This window comes from Lepidochelys kempii, chromosome 7, assembly GCF_965140265.1.
Source record: "Lepidochelys kempii isolate rLepKem1 chromosome 7, rLepKem1.hap2, whole genome shotgun sequence".
Lineage (NCBI taxonomy): Eukaryota > Metazoa > Chordata > Testudines > Cheloniidae > Lepidochelys > Lepidochelys kempii.
Genome location: NC_133262.1, coordinates 96,406,295 through 96,425,430, shown reverse-complemented (window position 1 = coordinate 96,425,430; position 19,136 = coordinate 96,406,295). Strand labels below are relative to the sequence as shown.

Sequence of the window (19,136 nt, the reverse complement as noted above, 5' to 3'; positions counted from 1 at the left end):
ACCCGCGATCTCCCACATCCTGGGTGAGTGCTCTAAGCATTAGTCTGAAGGTTATAAGGAAAGTCTCCCTCCCCCTCCCCCTCCCCCTCTGTTTTTTGTAGATCTAGTATCCTCAATCTTTATCCTTTTCTCCATACTGGAAACAGGGCCCATCATGCAAGTGTGTACATCATCTGTACACAATGATGAACCTGAGCACCACATCCACATCGTGTTTAAACTACTTAATTTTTAATCTATTTGTTTATTTGGATTTTTATATAGCATCTGTCCATGTGCTCTAGGCCCAAATCCAGTAACACAATATACACAAATAAACCCAAACCCCACTCAGCACCTTAAACAAGTAACCCATTAGGACTTTCAATACCCACCACATACATTTGAACTCCCATATCCTGAATCTGGATTTGAGTGAGGGTACCCTTACAAACACTTGACATAGTCCAAAATGAGGTGTAACAAACACGTCTGTTCTATTGAATACATATTTAACATCAGAAAAATCTGTCCTCTAATCCAGTGTTTATGGAGTGAAGTAAGGCACAAACAGGCAATCAGGCTAGATTATGACAATAGTACCTTCTGGCTTTAGAATCTATGAAAAAAAAGGCACTGTTGCCCTCTGACTTGAATATAGTAGCTGAATGCATTCACCCAATCTGCACTGAGCATATTTTATGAATTCCTGCATATATGTCTGGCTAAATAATAAGTCTGGAGCCACCATCATCCTTCAAATTTACTAGCCATTCAGGGCCTGAAAACATGTTCTCCTCTATTAAAGGCAGGAAATACCAATAGAGTTTTTAATAGGCTTAGTATTTAAGAGGTTGCACAACAGCTAATAATATGTATGGTCTCTCTTCCTTGTCAGCATGTTTTATCTGATGTTACTGAAGGGGACTAATCTCTGAAAGTTGGACATTGTATAAAGAAAGTTGGGCATTGTGGGTAGGGTATGACACAGAAATTCTATTCTGGCCTCAATTCTGTTGCTTCTTTGATAGTGCAGTGAAACGGTTGCTATTTTATTGTACTATTTTATTAGGATCCACATTAATTTATATTGCTGGCCATATCTGTTGGTACATCAATAGGGAATGGAATTTTATCATCCCATATGTTGTCTGAACTTCACACATTTGTATATACTGACACCAGACTCATCCCTCATGTGCGTGCATTTGTTAATATATATTTTCTAGATATATTTTCTGAATAACCATACAATACACAGCCTCAGCCCTACACTGAAATAACTAGAACAATGTTATCAATTTAGTCCTTCATATTTTTCTGATTCTTTCTTCTCATTCCCGCCCCCCTTGGATTCATACTAGTTCTCACTGTGTCCCTGCAAAACTCTTCTGTGAGCTGCACATGAAATAAACCCAGACAGCACTAGCCACTGAATTGGCAACATCTGCCAGCTGATGGTGCATAGATGTCTCATTCTCTTATTTCTGCTTCTCTCACCTCAAGCGACAGCCACTATGAAGTCCATACTCTCCCCTGTCTAATGTGTCAGACAAGCCCAGGAAAAGAAATGAATTCCAACAGCCTTTGCCTTGATTAATATTTGCTGTGTATATATATAAATATTATGATGTATTATTAAACCTAAACAAAATTCATGTTTTTTCTTTCTATCAATTATTTTGTTTCAACTTAACCAAAAATGGAACTCTAGTTTAGATAAATCATTATAATAGGTTTGTGTTAGCTTTATTCAGTAATTCTCTGTATTCCTTAAAAATGTATGGGCTTTCCAATTATAGCAATATTTTACTTGTCACAGCAAAATGTCAGGTTATTGCTTCAAAAGTAACCTCATTTTATATAATCAGATGGAGACTTAGCTAATATAATAAAGCATTGTAGATTGGATAAAATTCCAATTACTATTTCCATAGTAATGAATAACAGTTACTAGCAGAGTAAACATGTTAGCATCTTAGCGTTGGTGTTTTTGTTTTACTTTTAATGATACACACAGCACTTTATTGGAAAGATCAGGACAGCCACACTTTTAGGTTTGTACTTCCTTTTTCTTTTATTTCTGTACTAAGTACTGTTTTAAAAGATGCAAAACTTCTTCATCTACTTTTGGCTATGGTGTAGCTAAAATGGCCAGTTTTAAAGACACCAAAAATATTTTTTCTTAGCATGCCTGAGATGCTAGGATCCTATCCCAACCTACTGATAGGTCATTTCATCAGGTCATACATGGCTGTACCTAGCTGAGAGGGAAAAGATATACCGCTTCCACAAAACTTACTAAAATTAATGCTGATAGTACAAATTCAGACAAAACGTTTGCCTTTTCATTGACCTCAGACTTGAAATTTGCATTATATGCAGCATAATTAGCAAGTAGTGGCAGGTTCCTTGCTAACAAAACGTTAAGAATCAAGCTAATCTTCCATAAGCTTAAATTTGCACATTCAGTGAGTAGCCACTAATGATGCTCTCAGAAAACACATTTTATGTGTTCTGATTTCATAACACCTTACTGGGTGTTTCAGATATTAGCAATTATAATTTAAACATTAGTTTAAGTAAGAGATGCCACCTGCTTTTTAAATCATTTTAATTCTCTTGCACTGATTAGAAGTAACCAGAGAGATGCAAAAATGTTGTTAAGGTAATCACAAATTCAGTTCATTTAAAATAAAATTATTCTGGTTTACTTGTACATTTGTACAATAGGCTTATGTTACAAAGTATTTTTGTTTTACTGGCCATTTGCCGATTTCTGTAACTATTACCCTCTTGTTTTAGGTTGGCATAGTATTGCATTATTCCACCCTCTCCACTATGCTATGGATCGGAGTAACTGCAAGGAATATTTATAAGCAAGTCACAAAAAAAGCTCAGCCATGCCAAAATAGTGACCAAGCTTCTTATCCAAAACAGCCATTGCTCAGGTATGGACTAATAACATTAAAGGTTGATTTTTTTTATCTGAGTGCCTAAGATTTGTTAACAATTCTAACTCTTTAAATAGTCTGTTGCATTATTTGCTGTCATCTTCAGTTGTGAAAACTATAGGTAAGACCACTGAAAACCTGAATCCCTCAGAGTACTACAGAAATGTCTGTTAAATATGTGGAAAAATCTGCCACTTTGCAGCAGTGGTTATGGCTAATTCCACTCAAAACACTGAAATATATAGAAGTTATATACAGCTAGATTCTGATTCCCTTATTTATGCCAGATAGCACCTACCTCCCCAATGGATCCTGTTGATTTCCTATTGAGCCAAATACCATGGCCCACTTGTGGAGTAAGGTACTATTCAGTGATCAGAAACTGGCCCATAATGGCCTTCACTTTCCCCTTATGCCCACAAATCTTACTCATGCTGTTCTTCATTCCATAGAGATCTTATGCCAGTCCTCCCACCACCCACCTCACCCCACACCAGAGATGATCCGTCACTACTTGAGAGATTGTCAAGATGCTCAGTAGAAGAGGCCATCTGGAAAGAATTCTTCTGAATTTACAGCAGCTGTAATTTCAAAAGAATTCTCACCAAGGGGGCATAATTTCATGAGAACTCAGTCCAAAATAGTAAATTCTGTACAAAAATGTCTAGAACAGCATTTTTTACTGAGAACATAAAATCTGTTGTATGGCCTTGATAGGCCATGCTGTGTGAACATGAGCCAGACTGTTAACATTATATAGAAATATGCATTGTGCACATGTTCTGTAAAAAGATTTGTTTTATAACCCAGACCCCATTGAATGAAATCTTTATTACCGTCATTAGTTCTCTGCTTTTTAAAATATTTTCTTTCCAAAGACTAAATTGATTAACACTTACATAAAATTTGTCTGGTGGAAAGGAGAAGACTCACACTGAAGGTTGGCTTTGTGTTAGGTATAAGCAAAGGAAAATGTTTTTGTTGAGAGTGAGTGCTAATCTGTGATTTACTATACCATTCTTCACAGATGTGAATTTCAGTCATTCAGTTATTTGCTCATGGCAAAATGAATAATTGTTAATTTTCAAGTACTGCAGTGAGGTTATTAACGAAGAAAATTGTTTCAGGTTACACAGACCCAGTGTATTGTATGTTCTTCAAATTCAAATCCTGTTAGAGCTGGAAGAAAACAACAGACAATCAGGTTACAGAAAAGATTACTCTAATTAGAGCCCTTGTTCTGTCAATTGTATAGAGTTCCTCAGACAGTGAAAATAAATTGTAGGTATTTTAAACTTTGTAATAGAAACGATAGACCTACTTTTAGCTGTAAGAGCACATGTAAATAATTGTTTAATAGCTAACTAAATTTATTCTACAATTAGTTTTCTCACTCAGAGCATTATATGTCCTAGAGATTCAACCACTGAAATGTATGGTGTGATTCCATAATAGTTAGTACTAGTTTCAAAATAGTGAAGGATCTATTTCAAGTAGAAAATGGGCATGTTATGTGGAAAATTAAAAAATCCTTTAATTCAGAGAATGCCCAAACTCAGAATTAGTAATTGTTGTTCTTTTGGAAAGACAAAGATAATTTCATGGTCATTTTAATTTGGTTATTTTCAATAAAGTTAATATCTAAAATATTCTATATCATGTATCCAAAATATTTCCATAACATCCATTTGGTACTGCTTAAATTGTTACTATATTAATAAGAAATAGGTTTTAATGTTAATTTTTTGGACCTGAAAGCTGACATTGGCTGCTTTGTGTTTATGAAATATTTTCACATAAGTAAAGGATAATGAAATTTTTTCAGGACTGATTTTTTGTAAAAGCAAACAAATTACCTCAATTTTGGCACCCATAAATAATTGTGCTCACGTAAGAGAGGCTGAGTTGAGGCCCTTTTACTGCTACATATAAGGGCTGTCATTTGTAAAATGTAAATAATATGACCTGCAAAGGCAATTAAAAAAACTAGGAGGTAAATTGCTATCAGTAATTCAGGTTTATAGGTCTATTTTGGCTGGTATCTCTGCTTCTTTCAAAAATGTCTATGAGTGCATATCACATAAACTGCACAGTTTGCTGCTCTTCTACAAACTTTTCTTTCCTGAAAATGAATGTGTAGAGTTGACTGGCTTCCCAGTTTGCATATGGATGTTTTTACACCTTCTTAATGTACTTTTTCTATAGGAGACAAGAATATCTGTTGTGATTCACTGGAGGATTCTACTGCAGGAAATTAAAAAATAACTCAGTAGAACAGCATTTACCAAATATTTACCAAGAAATTTTAAAAAACCTAATGCATGTTTAAAAGGGCTTGATTCACCTTTTAAAGCAGTTGAAATAGGGGAAAATATTGAATAAATACCAAAGGGCCAAATTTTCAAAATGGAGAATCGACCTCTGTATGTGAAAAGACATTTGAGGTTACACATACAATTACTGAATTTATATGTACAAATAATCAAGAGTCTATCTTGCCACTTGCATGTACATTTTACCATTTGGGCATGCAGTTTTATACTAATTGTGTGCACAATTACAGGTATATATTTTCAGCCTAATTGTGCCATTTTAAAAAAATTGACTCATAAATATACATTTGACCCAGAAAGATATGTTTATTAAATTCAACAATGTAAAAATCAGAGTAGACCTGTTGTGGTTTTTATCAAGTTTTTCTCTTGTCAGTTTTGCAGTAGATGAGTCTTTGAGATTTTGCAATACCATTTTATTGCTTTTATTGTAACTTGAATTTTATAACTTCTTTTTCATTCTATTCTTTGTTAAAATACCACTTGCAAAAAGGTTTCTGCTTTATCACTATAGCATTTAATAATTTTAAAGAATTAAAGTAAATGACAAATAGTATCTGATGTATTTCCTTGTAGGGTTGTTTTTTTTAAAAAGCACATATTTTGTCTGCTTCTTGACTGATGCTATGGGTGTTCAGTTGCCGAAAGAAATGCTGGCCATCTATAGATTTTTTTTCTTGTCATGTACAGGTACAGTGACCAAAACCAGAATGCTTTAGGAACCTAAAGGATATGCTTATTAAACTTGTACATTTTTGCTGAAACTCACTCCTCCTTGGCAACATTATTTTGAGTGTAGTGACTTCTTCTCTGTGTAGTTCAATGATTAAATATAAGCCCATAACTATTTAGTGAAAGAAACTCATTAACTCTTAGCATTCTGGCATTTTCCAAACTGCCCTTCAGATTAATGTTTTAGAATGCTTACAAGACATGAATTAATGAATGCTTCACTGAATTTTGTGCAATTAAATTCTAACCATTAACACTGCAAAAATGAAGTCATTGCTGTACATGTGTTTATATAAACATAGTTTGTGATGTGCTTCAGAGTAAATGGAACTATATCAATCTATTCTGTCTATGTATGGCATTTGTAAAGTGCTCATCACTGTCCTGAAATATGAGGAGTACTCAGCTGGCAGACGAAACTCCAACTCTTTGTCCTCTTCTAGTGGTTGGTTCTGGGCTTTGAAACTTGGCATCATCCCACTGTCAGGCATGGATAGGATCAGGTTGTGCACATGGTGCATATATGGGCTTCAAGTGTGGTCTCTTGGGACTGACCAGTTTAATTTGAACACTGCACAATACATTTTAGAGAGACGTAGGAGGAGTGGGGGGAAAATTGATCATTAAACAGCTCTGTTAGAATTATTACATTGTGGATGAGAAGAAGAATATTAGACTACTATAAACTGGGTTAGTGTATCTGGAAATATGGGTGTTAACCTGTATAATTATACTGATATGGCAGACATATTTATAAATGTATAGAAGGATTGTGTAGCTAGAGACTATTGCTAAATTTGTGTCATTTTAGATTAAAATAGAACCTCTGCAGTAAAAATGTGCCAAGCAAAGGTGATTATGTTCCATTCAGCCTTTGTGAATTTTCTGTTTCATTATTCTACCCTGGCCCTGCTTACAGTGTTCCTGTAAGAACTAATAAAAAGAGCTTAAGTTTAAGCAACTAAGAATAGTATTACAGAAGCACTTATAAATACAAATGTAAATATTCCATGGAAATAGTATTTATGTGTTTATAAGTACAAGTATACGTTCAAGTACTTTCAACTCCTGTATTCCCTGCAATTATTTGGTCAATATATGGACTACGGCCTAAATAATATAGTACATAATGGAAGAGAAAGAAAAAGAGCAACAATTAAATTTTATTCATATATGCAAATAAGCATGGAATAACAACGAAAAAATCTCTAAATGTAAATAAATGTATAAATTTATTTTCCTTAATAAATTTATTAATAAGAATATTACATACATTACAATATTACATACAGCATGTACATATGTACATATTATGTACAGCAATCATTCCATGACGTGAGCATTTTTCTTCAATAACAACATAATCTCAAACATATCCTGAAGACAGTTCCTTCTTGACAAAAGGAGTCGTCCAGTATAACTGGATACTCTTGCCCCAGGAGCAGAGCTTGGCTCTTTGATATTAAATTTGATAAAAAGCGTAACAACTGTTGATCCAGTTCATGCAATAGATCATTGGTCCTGTTGATCCAGTTCATGCAATGGATCATTGAGGAATTGCATCCCAAGAATTCTTAAGTCACAGTCAGAGTCAGATGCCCCTCTAATCATCAAAGCCATCAAAATTAGTGGCAGCTTTAGATGAAATAACTTGATCTACAGGCTTCAATAAGGTGTCACAACAAACCAGATCTTTTTTTTAAAAGTTCCTCTTTGTTTATTCTCTTATCCTGATTCTGCAGCTAATGCAACTTAAGAAATAGGTATGACACAGGAATAACAACAAATGACTTAGTACTTTTGTAATTCACCACTACATCAAAGGTCAAAATATGCCTGAACCATTTTCTAAGTCCCTCCTTCAAATTATCTACCAAGCAAGAACTGCATTTTGGAGAAAACATGTAAAGTCTGGATTTTAGCACAAACCCAATAGGCAGAACCACACCATAGAAAGACTCTGTTCTCCTCCCCCTGTAGTTTGTCTAGTGTAGTGGAAATTGGGGACATCATGTCCAACTACTCACCAAGAATTCCAGCTCTGAGTTGGAGAATTTTGGCAGCTGGAGATGCTGCATCACAATTTAAATCCTATTACTCATGTCATAAATGTGTGGAAAGCAATCGAATTCTGAATTCCAGCACACAGAGATAGGTTTGGGAATTGTTTTTCAAAGTGTGTCATTCACTGTCTCAGCAATCTTTGAGCTTTGGTGTGTAGTGCAGAGCACTTACCTGCCACACTTCTAAAAAACACACTTGTATGAGGAGTTTTTGGCGAGAGCCCTAGAAGCATCAGTAGTTGCTACCATGTTGAGTGTGTATGAAAAATAGGTCCTGTTTGGTGGCAAGTACAATATACACTAACAGTCAGCAGTATTGCTTGACAAAACTTCATCAGTACTCACCGGGCTACATATATCGGAATCTGGTGAGTCCACTTCCTTACCAGCATCATCCTCCATTTCTTTACCCGCATCCTCTTTCTCCTGCTTTCCAGCATCTGAAAACATACTGAAGGCTTTAACAAAATTGTTGCCATTGTCTGTGAGTACATCCGTTATTTGTATTGAGTCCAGATCAAACTGTTAGTGGATCTCAGTCAGTAGAGAAGCAATCTTGTTGCATGAATGTGTTCCAGCGAAGCATCAGAAACCTAGGGCTGCTGATTCTCTTGTTAGGTTAATTGGATCAGTCCAGTGGACAGATAACACCCAGGTTGCCTTCCAAAAAGGAAGACAATTCATGGACAACATAAGGCACAGATGCCAATTTGTTTTTAATTCTTTCAAGATCCAAGTTGTATTGTCCCACTAGCTTATGTTTTAATGTTTCTGTACATGTAACAGCGTGGCCTTGGGAATCATTTTGCGAAGTAAAGTGTGAAAGCCACTCCCTTCAACAATCAACAGGGGCAGCATATCACATAGCAAAACTGAGAATTAGCTTATCTGTTTTTTCTTCGGGCACTAGTCCATCGCAGAGTGCAAGTAAATAATTTTGTATTATTAATTAAATTAGTTCATTCAATTTTTTTGTTAGCTTTATTTTCCTCTCAAACATATTTATTATTTTCTCTTCAGATTTGTAAACCTTTTGAACACACTACAAAGCCTATCTCTTTACTTCTTTTTTTAAGACTGCTGGGGAGGGTGTGGGCTCAGTTTGTATGTTTAGTGGCAGTCCTTCTGTTAATGGTGTGTATTTTAATTGATTGGGTAGGTACCTAGAGCACCTAGGATGGGCACCTATAGTTGAATTTTAAAAATTTGAACAAATTAATTAATTAATTAATAGGGCCAGAGCGCCGCCCTCCCCCTCCCTCTTTGGAAAAGCTTGGGAATTGTTTGCAAGACAAACAGATCTCCTGGTTTCCTCCCCTCTCCCTCATTCGCTGGATGCCTGGCAGGGGACTAACCTTGCAAACCCTAGCTCACATAAATAGTCCCATTGCTGCTTGTCATCAAATACAGCCCTACTTGCTAAGCAGGCAATGAATGAGACCATGGAGCTTTGTCTTGTTCATTATGCAGTGTACAAAATATACATCTTCCAAGATGCCCACTGAATGCAATAAGGCATCTAGGGGTCGCTGCTTCAGACACTGCATTCCTACAGAGCACTTTACAGTATATAGCTCTTTATGAATGGGCAATATATCCTTCCTTTGCTAAACATCATATCAAGGTTAGCATTATTGTCATTAAAAATGTACATGTGCAATTTTCTGAAGGTTGTAACGCACCCAAATTAAATCAGTTTTCACCAGAACACTCAGAAGCACTTCTCAGTGTGCTCACTTCTCAGTGAGCACAAATTTAAATTTTCTTTGGCACTAATTTAAAAATAAGTGTGTATTTATAATTTAAGAACAATTAATGGGGAAATGTTCATATTGTCACTTTCCAAAAAATGACTAAACCATTTAACATAAACTTTTCATTTAAAAAATCACCTTTGGGCACAGTGCAAGCCTGGAAAATTTCAACTCAGAAATCAAAGTTGAGTGTATACTATGAATGATTGAAAACAGTGGGCTAGAATGGAAATGTTTAGGCAATTTTAATTCCAGTTGTCACTCAAACTTTCATACATGAGAATGGGTTCCTATACTCTGTGTGTGTGTGTGTGTGTGTGTGTGTGTGTACACGTGTGCGGGTGTGTGTATATATGTGTATATATATATATACACATACATATTTACACACACACAATATTGGCTGATATGGAATAGACTATCAGAAATCATATAATTAATTAGAAAATAGGATTGATCACAAAGAGAAAAGCTAATCTGAAAGCTCACTAAAAGTTACAGTATAACTTTAGATTTTATGTTCCTACATAAATTCCATTGGATTCTTCAGTTTCATCTAAAAGATGAGGCAAAAAGGCTTTCCACATCATATCATTATCACTCTGAAGCAAATCAACCACAAAACCTACTTAATTTCTAATCAAATCACTAAATTACAGATACTCTTTTCCAGAACCCACACTTATGAAATACATTAATATGCATCAGTGCTCCTTTAATCCTTTCGAGGATATAATGTTATCTTTAGTTCTCTCAGGTACCCTAAAGTCAGTCATTGGTATCCAGCTATATACATCTAGCACTTAAACTTGTCTACTGCATTTACCTTTTGCAATGAGAGAAGTCTTGCTAAGTGTCAAAGTTTAGAAAAGCTCCCCCATCACTCTTTGACATCTGGTAACAAATCCTTCACTAAACCTCTGGCCTTGCAGCTCAATTCTTTTCACAGGGCTCTAAATGATGCCATGGGGGGTCAGGTCCTTTACTTAACTTCTGGTCCCATAGATTTAGCCCTGCTTGTTTCAGTGTGCATCATATGAAGCAATGGAGGCATGGCTCGAATACTGACAAGCACAATATTTAAGTCACTGGCGCAAGTGGGTTTAAAGTTTTACAGCTATATGTTAATGCATTCACCAGGTTGTGACTACCCAGAGAGACTGGATGGAAGTCAGATTGGCTGCAACTTTTGTTCTATTGGTTTATTTGCTTATTCAATAGTCTTTTTTTGTTCAGTTTGAACAATGTGCAATAGTAATTACCTCACTGCAGAGATTGTGGGTCATTTAGGGCACATTATCAGGGCTGGGTGCCCTAAGGGTCCACCCTTATGACTAGCAAACCACATCCTTCTTATAGATCAACCCTCCACTCACTGCAAATTATGAATACTGAAGGCAGCTTCCCTGATCTGGCTGTTGTCCTAGATCCTAGTTTATCAGCAAGGATTACCAACCAAGGTTGTGGTTGTTTTTTTAAAAAAGGCCAAACTGGGAGGTGAGGTAAATATTGTGTAAGTTGCAGACCGGTGAATTGTTGTGAATGGGTATAATTCAGTGGAGTTGGGGAGGAAGTAACGAAAAGCAGCTAAGAAGTGGTTATGGGATAAAGCAGGATGAGCCTGAATCTAATTATGCTTAATGGTGCACGCGCCTCATTTATTTTTACCTTATTAAACCCTCTTTTGTTCTTTTCCTTCTACCCCCTTCCTGTTTCACCCTTTACTGTGTTAATTACATCTGTTTACATGGTGTTTTACATTGACTTACATATAATTGCCTTATACCACCCTGTGGCACTCCTGAGTTTGGCCGCTTGCAGTATGTTTAAGCTACATCATAAAAACACATCTGTGCAATTTTTCTGGACTCTAAGGAAGGCATTAAATGTTTAGAATTCTGGTAACTGAGTCAAAGCATGTATAAGCATAAAAAGTGCTCCTTTAACTTTTCAAGAGTCTTATAATTAGTTCTCTGAGGCACAATAATCGTCACTTACCAGTATATCTAGTATATTGAGTATATCTAATATACTTGAAGTTGCAAGTTCCTTTAGCAAGAGATCTCACTAATCTCAGGGTCTAGGAAATTTCCCATAGCAGTGTATAGCTCATGGGTGCAAAGTTATCCCTAATGTAATACCAATCAATGTAATGAAGTTATTTTGGGATGAATTTTGGCCAAGGGTGATAGATCCTCTAGTAAATGTCTGGACTTTGCATTTTGGATCCTTTCGTAGATGTGTGGACTCCAAATGAGTCGCATCCTCTTCTCGGCCATGTTCACATCTTTAGTCCTTCCATCTTCAGGTGAAATCATATGAAGTGGCATAATTCACACCCTGACAGACACAGACTGTACTAGCCCCTTGGCACCAGTGGCTCTGAAATGTATGCAGTTAAGCTCTAGTGCATTTTTCATTAGAAATGGATCTTATGGATTTATGTCGCCCAGTGTAAAAGGAGGGAGAGGGGTCACCAGATAAACATCAGTTACTGCCTATTGTTTTCCTCTTTCTTCTGTGTTCTTAAATGTTATTTTCTCTTATCTTCCTTTATGGAAGCCACTTTCATCGTACAGTGACCATACCAGTCCTCATTTATAAAGCCTTGACTGGTTATCCCAAAGACTGTCTGCCTTTCCCTTCCCAGCCCTCTACAACTTACCTACATGGGAAGGTAAGATCCCATGGAAAGCAAGTCTAAGGGAGGGCTCCTGCCTCATACTGGGAATGAGGGGCGATCAACAGGTTATCTCAAGTGCTTATATACAAATGCACAAAGCCTTGAAAACAAGCAGGGAGAACTGGAGGTCCTGGTGATGTCAAGGAACTATGACGTGATCGGAATAACAGAGACTTGGTGGGATAACTCACATGACTGGAGTACTGTCATGGATGGTTATAAACTGTTCAGGAAGGACAGGCAGGGCAGAAAAGGTGGGGGAGTAGCACTGTATTTAAGGGAGCAGTATGACTGCTCAGAGCTCCGGTACGAAACTGCAGAAAAACCTGAGAGTCTCTGGATTAAGTTTAGAAGTGTGTGCATCAAGAGTGATGTAGTGGTGGGAGTCTGCTATAGACCACCGGACCAGGGGGATGAGGTAGATGAGGCTTTCTTCCAGCAGCTCACGGAAGCTACTAGATCGCATGCCCTGATTCTCATGGGTGACTTTAATTTTCCTGATATCTGCTGGGAGAGCAATACAGCGGTGCATAGACAATCCAGGAAGTTTTTGGAAAGCGTAGGGGACAATTTCCTGGCGCAAGTGCTAGAGGAGCCAACTAGGGGGGGCGCTTTTCTTGACCTGCTGCTCACAAACCGGGTAGAATTAGTGGGGGAAGCAAAAGTGGATGGGAATCTGGGAGGCAGTGACCATGAGTTGGTTGAGTTCAGGATCCTGACGCAGGGAAGAAAGGTAAGCAGCAGGATACGGACCCTGGACTTCAGGAAAGCAGACTTCGACTCCCTCAGGGAACGGATGGCCAGGATCCCCTGGGGGACTAACTTGAAGGGGAAAGGAGTCTAGGAGAGCTGGCTGTATTTCAAGGAATCCCTGTTGAGGTTACAGGGACAAACCATCCCGATGAGTCGAAAGAATAGTAAATATGGCAGGCGACCAGCTTGGCTTAATGGTGAAATCCTAGCGGATCTTAAACATAAAAAAGAAGCTTACAAGAAGTGGAAGGTTGGACATATGACCAGGGAAGAGTATAAAAATATTGCTCGGGCATGTAGGAATGATATCAGGAGGGCCAAATCGCACCTGGAGCTGCAGCTAGCCAGAGATGTCAAGAGTAACAAGAAGGGTTTCTTCAGGTATGTTGGCAACAAGAAGAAAGCCAAGGAAAGTGTGGGCCCCTTACTGAATGAGGGAGGCAACCTAGTGACAGAGGATGTGGAAAAAGCTAATGTACTCAATGCTTTTTTTGCCTCTGTCTTCACTAACAAGGTCAGCTCCCAGACTGCTGCGCTGGGCATCACAAAATGGGGAAGAGATGGCCAGCCCTCTGTGGAGATAGAGGTGGTTAGGGACTATTTAGAAAAGCTGGACGTGCACAAGTCCATGGGGCCGGACGAGTTGCATCCGAGAGTGCTGAAGGAATTGGCGGCTGTGATTGCAGAGCCATTGGCCATTATCTTTGAAAACTCGTGGCGAACCGGGGAAGTCCCGGATGACTGGAAAAAGGTTAATGTAGTGCCAATCTTTAAAAAAGGGAAGAAGGAGGATCCTGGGAACTACAGGCCAGTCAGCCTCACCTCAGTCCCTGGAAAAATCATGGAGCAGGTCCTCAAAGAATCAATCCTGAAGCACTTGCATGAGAGGAAAGTGATCAGGAACAGCCAGCATGGATTCACCAAGGGAAGGTCATGCCTGACTAATCTAATCGCCTTTTATGATGAGATTACTGGTTCTGTGGATGAAGGGAAAGCAGTGGATGTATTGTTTCTTGATTTTAGCAAAGCTTTTGACACGGTCTCCCACAGTATTCTTGTCAGCAAGTTAAGGAAGTATGGGCTGGATGAATGCACTATAAGGTGGGTAGAAAGCTGGCTAGATTGTCGGGCTCAATGGGTAGTGATCAATGGCTCCATGTCTAGTTGGCAGCCGGTATCAAGTGGAGTACCCCAAGGGTCGGTCCTGGGGCCGGTTTTGTTCAATATCTTCATAAATGATCTGGAGGATGGTGTGGATTGCACTCTCAGCAAATTTGCGGATGATACTAAACTGGGAGGAGTGGTAGATACGCTGGAGGGGAGGGATAGGATACAGAAGGACCTAGACAAATTGGAGGATTGGGCCAAAAGAAATCTGATGAGGTTCAATAAGGATAAGTGCAGGGTCCTGCACTTAGGACGGAAGAACCCAATGCACAGCTACAGACTAGGGACCGAATGGCTAGGCAGCAGTTCTGCGGAAAAGGACCTAGGGGTGACAGTGGACGAGAAGCTGGATATGAGTCAGCAGTGTGCCCTTGTTGCCAAGAAGGCTAATGGCATTTTGGGATGTATAAGTAGGGGCATAGCAAGCAGATCGAGGGACGTGATCGTTCCCCTCTATTCGACATTGGTGAGGCCTCATCTGGAGTACTGTGTCCAGTTTTGGGCCCCACACTTCAAGAAGGATGTGGATAAATTGGAGAGAGTCCAGCGAAGGGCAACAAAAATGATTAGGGGACTGGAACACATGAGTTATGAGGAAAGGCTGAGGGAGCTGGGATTGTTTAGCCTGCAGAAGAGAAGAATGAGGGGGGATTTGATAGCTGCTTTCAACTACCTGAAAGGGGGTTCCAAAGAGGATGGCTCTAGACTGTTCTCAATGGTAGCAGATGACAGAATGAGGAGTAATGGTCTCAAGTTGCAGTGGGGGAGGTTTAGATTGGATATTAGGAAAAACTTTTTCACTAAGAGGGTGGTGAAACACTGGAATGCGTTACCTAGGGAGGTGGTAGAATCTCCTTCCTTAGAGGTTTTTAAGGTCAGGCTTGACAAAGCCCTGGCTGGGATGATTTAACTGGGAATTGGTCCTGCTTCGAGCAGGGGGTTGGACTAGATGACCTTCTGGGGTCCCTTCCAACCCTGATATTCTATGATTCTATGGGGAAAAACAATTGAAGACAGTTGGCAGTTTTTCAAAGAAACATTATTAAGAGCACAACAGCAAACTATCCCATTGCTTAGGAAAGATGGGAAACATGATAAGGGAGCACCTGGCTTAACCAGGAGATCTTCAAGGATCTAAAAATAAAAAAAAAGAGTCATACAAAAAGTGGAAACTAGGTCAAGTTACAAAGGATGAATATAAACAAATAACACAAGTATGTAGGGACAAAACTAGAAAGGCCAAGGCACAAAACAAGGTCAAACTAGCTAGAGACATAAAGGGTAACAAAAATATTCCACAAATACATTAGAAACAGGAGGAAGAGCAAGGACAGGGTAGGCCCATTACTCAATGAGGGTGGTGAAACAATAACAGAAAATGTGGAAATCGCAGCAGTTGCTTAATGATTTTTGTTTCGGTTTTCACCAAAAAAGGTTGGGGGTGATTGGACGTCTAACATAGTGAATGCCAGTGAAAATGAGGTAGGATTAGAGGCTAAAATAGGGGGAGAACAAGTTAAAAATTACTTAGACAAATTAAATGTCTTCAAGTTAAGGATGAATTCAAACTGGTACAGGGAAGGGCTCCTAGGATGATCTCAGGAATGGAAAACCTGTTTTATGAAAGGAGACCTAAAGAGCTTGGCTTGTTTAGCCTAACCAAAAGAAGGCTGAGAGGAGATACGATTGCTATCTATAAATATATCAGGGGGATAAATACCACGGTGTGAGAAGAGTTATTTAAGCTCAGTACCTATGTGGACACAAGAATAAATGGATGTAAACTGGCCGTCAGGAAGTTTAGACTTGAAATTAGACGAAGGTTTCTAACCTTCAGAGGAGTGAAGTTCTGGAACAGCCTTCCAAGGGAAGACATATCTGGCTTCAAGACTAAGCTTGATAAGTTTATGGAAGGGATGATATGATGGGATTGCCTAACTGTGGCAATTAATTGATCTTCTACTATTAGCGATAGGTATGCCCAATGGCCTGTGATGGGATGTTAGATAAGGTGGGATCCGAGTTACTACAAAGAATTCTTTCCTGGGTGTCTGGCTGGTGAGTCTTGCCCACATACTCAGGGTTTAGCTGATCACCATATTTGGGGTTGAGAAGGAATTTTCCTCCAGGGCAGATTGTCAGAAGCCATGGGGGTTTTTCACCTTCCTCTGCAGCGTGGGGCACGGGTCACTTGCTGGAGGATTCTCTACACCTTGAAGTCTTTAAACCACGATTTGAGGACTTCAATCGCTCAGACATAAGTTAGGGGTTGTTACAGAAGTAGGTGGATGAGATTCTGTGGCCTGCGTTTTGCAGGAGGTCAGATTAGATGATCATAATAGTGCCTTCTGACCTTAAAATCTATGATTCTATGAAGTCACAAGGGCCTGATGAACTGCATACTAGAATTCTCAAGGACCTGACTGAAGAGATATCTGAGCCATTAGCAATTATCTTTGAAAAGTCATGAAAGATGGAAGAGATTCCAGAGGACTGGAAAAGGGCAAATATAGTGCAAACCTATAAAAGGGAAATAAAGACAATCCAGGGAATTACAGACCAGTCAGCTTAACTTCTGTATCTGGAAAGATAATGTAGCAAATAATTAAGGAATCAGTTTGCAAACATCTAGAAGATAAAGCGATAAGTAACAGTCAGCATGGATTTGTCAAGAACAAATTGTGTCAAACCAACCTGATAGCTTTCTTTGACAGGGTAACTAGTAACTAGCCTTGTGGAAGGGGGGAAATGGTAGATGTGGTATATCTTGGCTTTTGATACTGTCTTGCATGACCTTCTCATAAACAAACTAGGGAAATGCAACCTAGATGGAGCTACTATAAGGTGGGTGCATAAATGGTTGGAAAACCATTCCCAGAGAGTAGTTATCAGTGGTTCACAGTAATGCTGGAAGGGCATAAAGAGTGGAGTGCCACAAGGATTAGTTCTATTCAATATCTTCATTAATGATTTAGATAATGGCATAGAAAGTACACTTATAAAGTTTTGCAGACGATACCAAGCTGGACAGTGTTGCAAGTGCTTTGGAGGATAGGATTATAATTCAAAATGATCTGGACAAACTAGAGAAATGGTCTGAAGTAAATAGGATGAAATTCAAGAAGGACAAATGCAAAGTACTCCACTTAAGAAGGAACAATCACTTGCACACATACAAAGTGGAAATGACTGCCTAGGAAGGAGTACTGCAGAAAAGGATCTGGGGGTCATAGTGGACCACAAACTAAATATGAGTCAACAGTGTAACACTGTTTCAAAAAAAGCTAACATCATTCTGGGATGTATTAGGAGGAGTGTTGTAAGTAAGGCACGAGAAGTAATTCTTCCGCTTTACTCCGTGCTGATTAGGCCTCAACTGCAGTGTTGTGTCCAGTTCTGGGCACCACATTTCAGGAAAGATGTAGGCAAATTGGAGAAAATCCAGAGAAGAGCAACAAACATGATTAAAAATCTAGAAAACATGTCCTATGAGGGAAGATTGAAAAAATTGGGTTTGTTTAGTTTTGAAAAGTGAAGACTGAGAGGGGACATAACAGTTTTCAAGTACATAGGAGGAGGGAGAAAAATTATTGTTCTTAACCTCTGAGGATAGGACAAGAAGCAATGGGCCTAAATTGCAGCAAGGGAGGGTAAGGTTGGATATTAGGAAAAGCATCCTAATTGTCAGGGTGACTAAGCACTGGAATAAGTTGCCTAGGGAGGTTGTGGAATCTCCATCATTGGAGATTTTTAAGAGCAGGTTAGACAAACACCTGTCAGGGATGGTCTAGATAATACTTAGTCCTGCCATGAGTGCAGGGGACTGGACCAAATGACCTTTCGAGGTCCCTTCCAGTCCTATGATTCTATAACTCATGGATATTGCAGGTAATAGGGAATGCTACAACTAACAAAGCTCAGAGCAAAATGCTCAGGAGCCATAGTCAGGGCGCTCCCCCTGTAGGACCCTTGGCTGCGGAACTCTCTTCCACAAGACGTGAGGATGAGCTGGAGTCTCACCACCTTTATGTTTAAATGGAAAGATGAGTCTCTTTGAATAAGCTTTCTCCTAGTCATAGTAATGGTGGATTAGCCCAATGATTTTTTCTCCCAGTGAAAAATCTGGGATACCTAGGTTCTAGGTGATGGCATATTAAAAAATACATTGACACTAATAATTATTATTTATTGTGTGTACTGAGGTTCCATGTAACAGCCTATTTATGCTAAGCACTGTACATAGGAATACAGCGGAATACAATAAAATATTCACAATTTTCGTATATACATTATATACACTTTTGTGTTGATGTCTAGTTGGGGGGAAAACTTTTTTTTCCCAATTTCTAGGCTTACTGGTACGTTATTCCTGCATGACTTTTGCCTGACCACATGTCCTAGCCAAGTACACTCTTTTATTTAGAGGACAACATAGTTTGGACCATTAATGCGAATTCTAGCATTGGTAGAGTTAGTCTCTGCCACTCAAGTTTGGTACAGTAGAAAAGCAAGGAATATAACTAATGCCACAGTATAAGTATGTTTCTCATGTTAGCTGTGGAAAATCTTAAGAAGAAGTTAATACTAGAAACTTGTCTCTTTTTCTCCAGTAATTGTAATGTATATTTTTAGGTCATTTTCCAATTGTGCTGTAATTGGGTTAATTCATTATTGAACAATGGAAATGTTAGCAATTCTCATGTATTTTCCCAGGCTTC

The 19,136-nt window shown here is 38.6% G+C and overlaps 1 protein-coding gene across 1 annotated transcript in view; it reads left to right on the top strand.

Annotated features, from left to right (window-relative positions):
• ADGRA1 (adhesion G protein-coupled receptor A1) overlaps positions 1–19,136 on the top strand; it is a 475,442-nt gene that overhangs the window by 422,095 nt on the left and 34,211 nt on the right. The window contains exon 17 of the mRNA XM_073353951.1: positions 2,785–2,930. Coding sequence (XP_073210052.1) covers positions 2,785–2,930 — 146 coding nt within the window. The remainder of the gene's footprint in view (positions 1–2,784; positions 2,931–19,136) is intronic.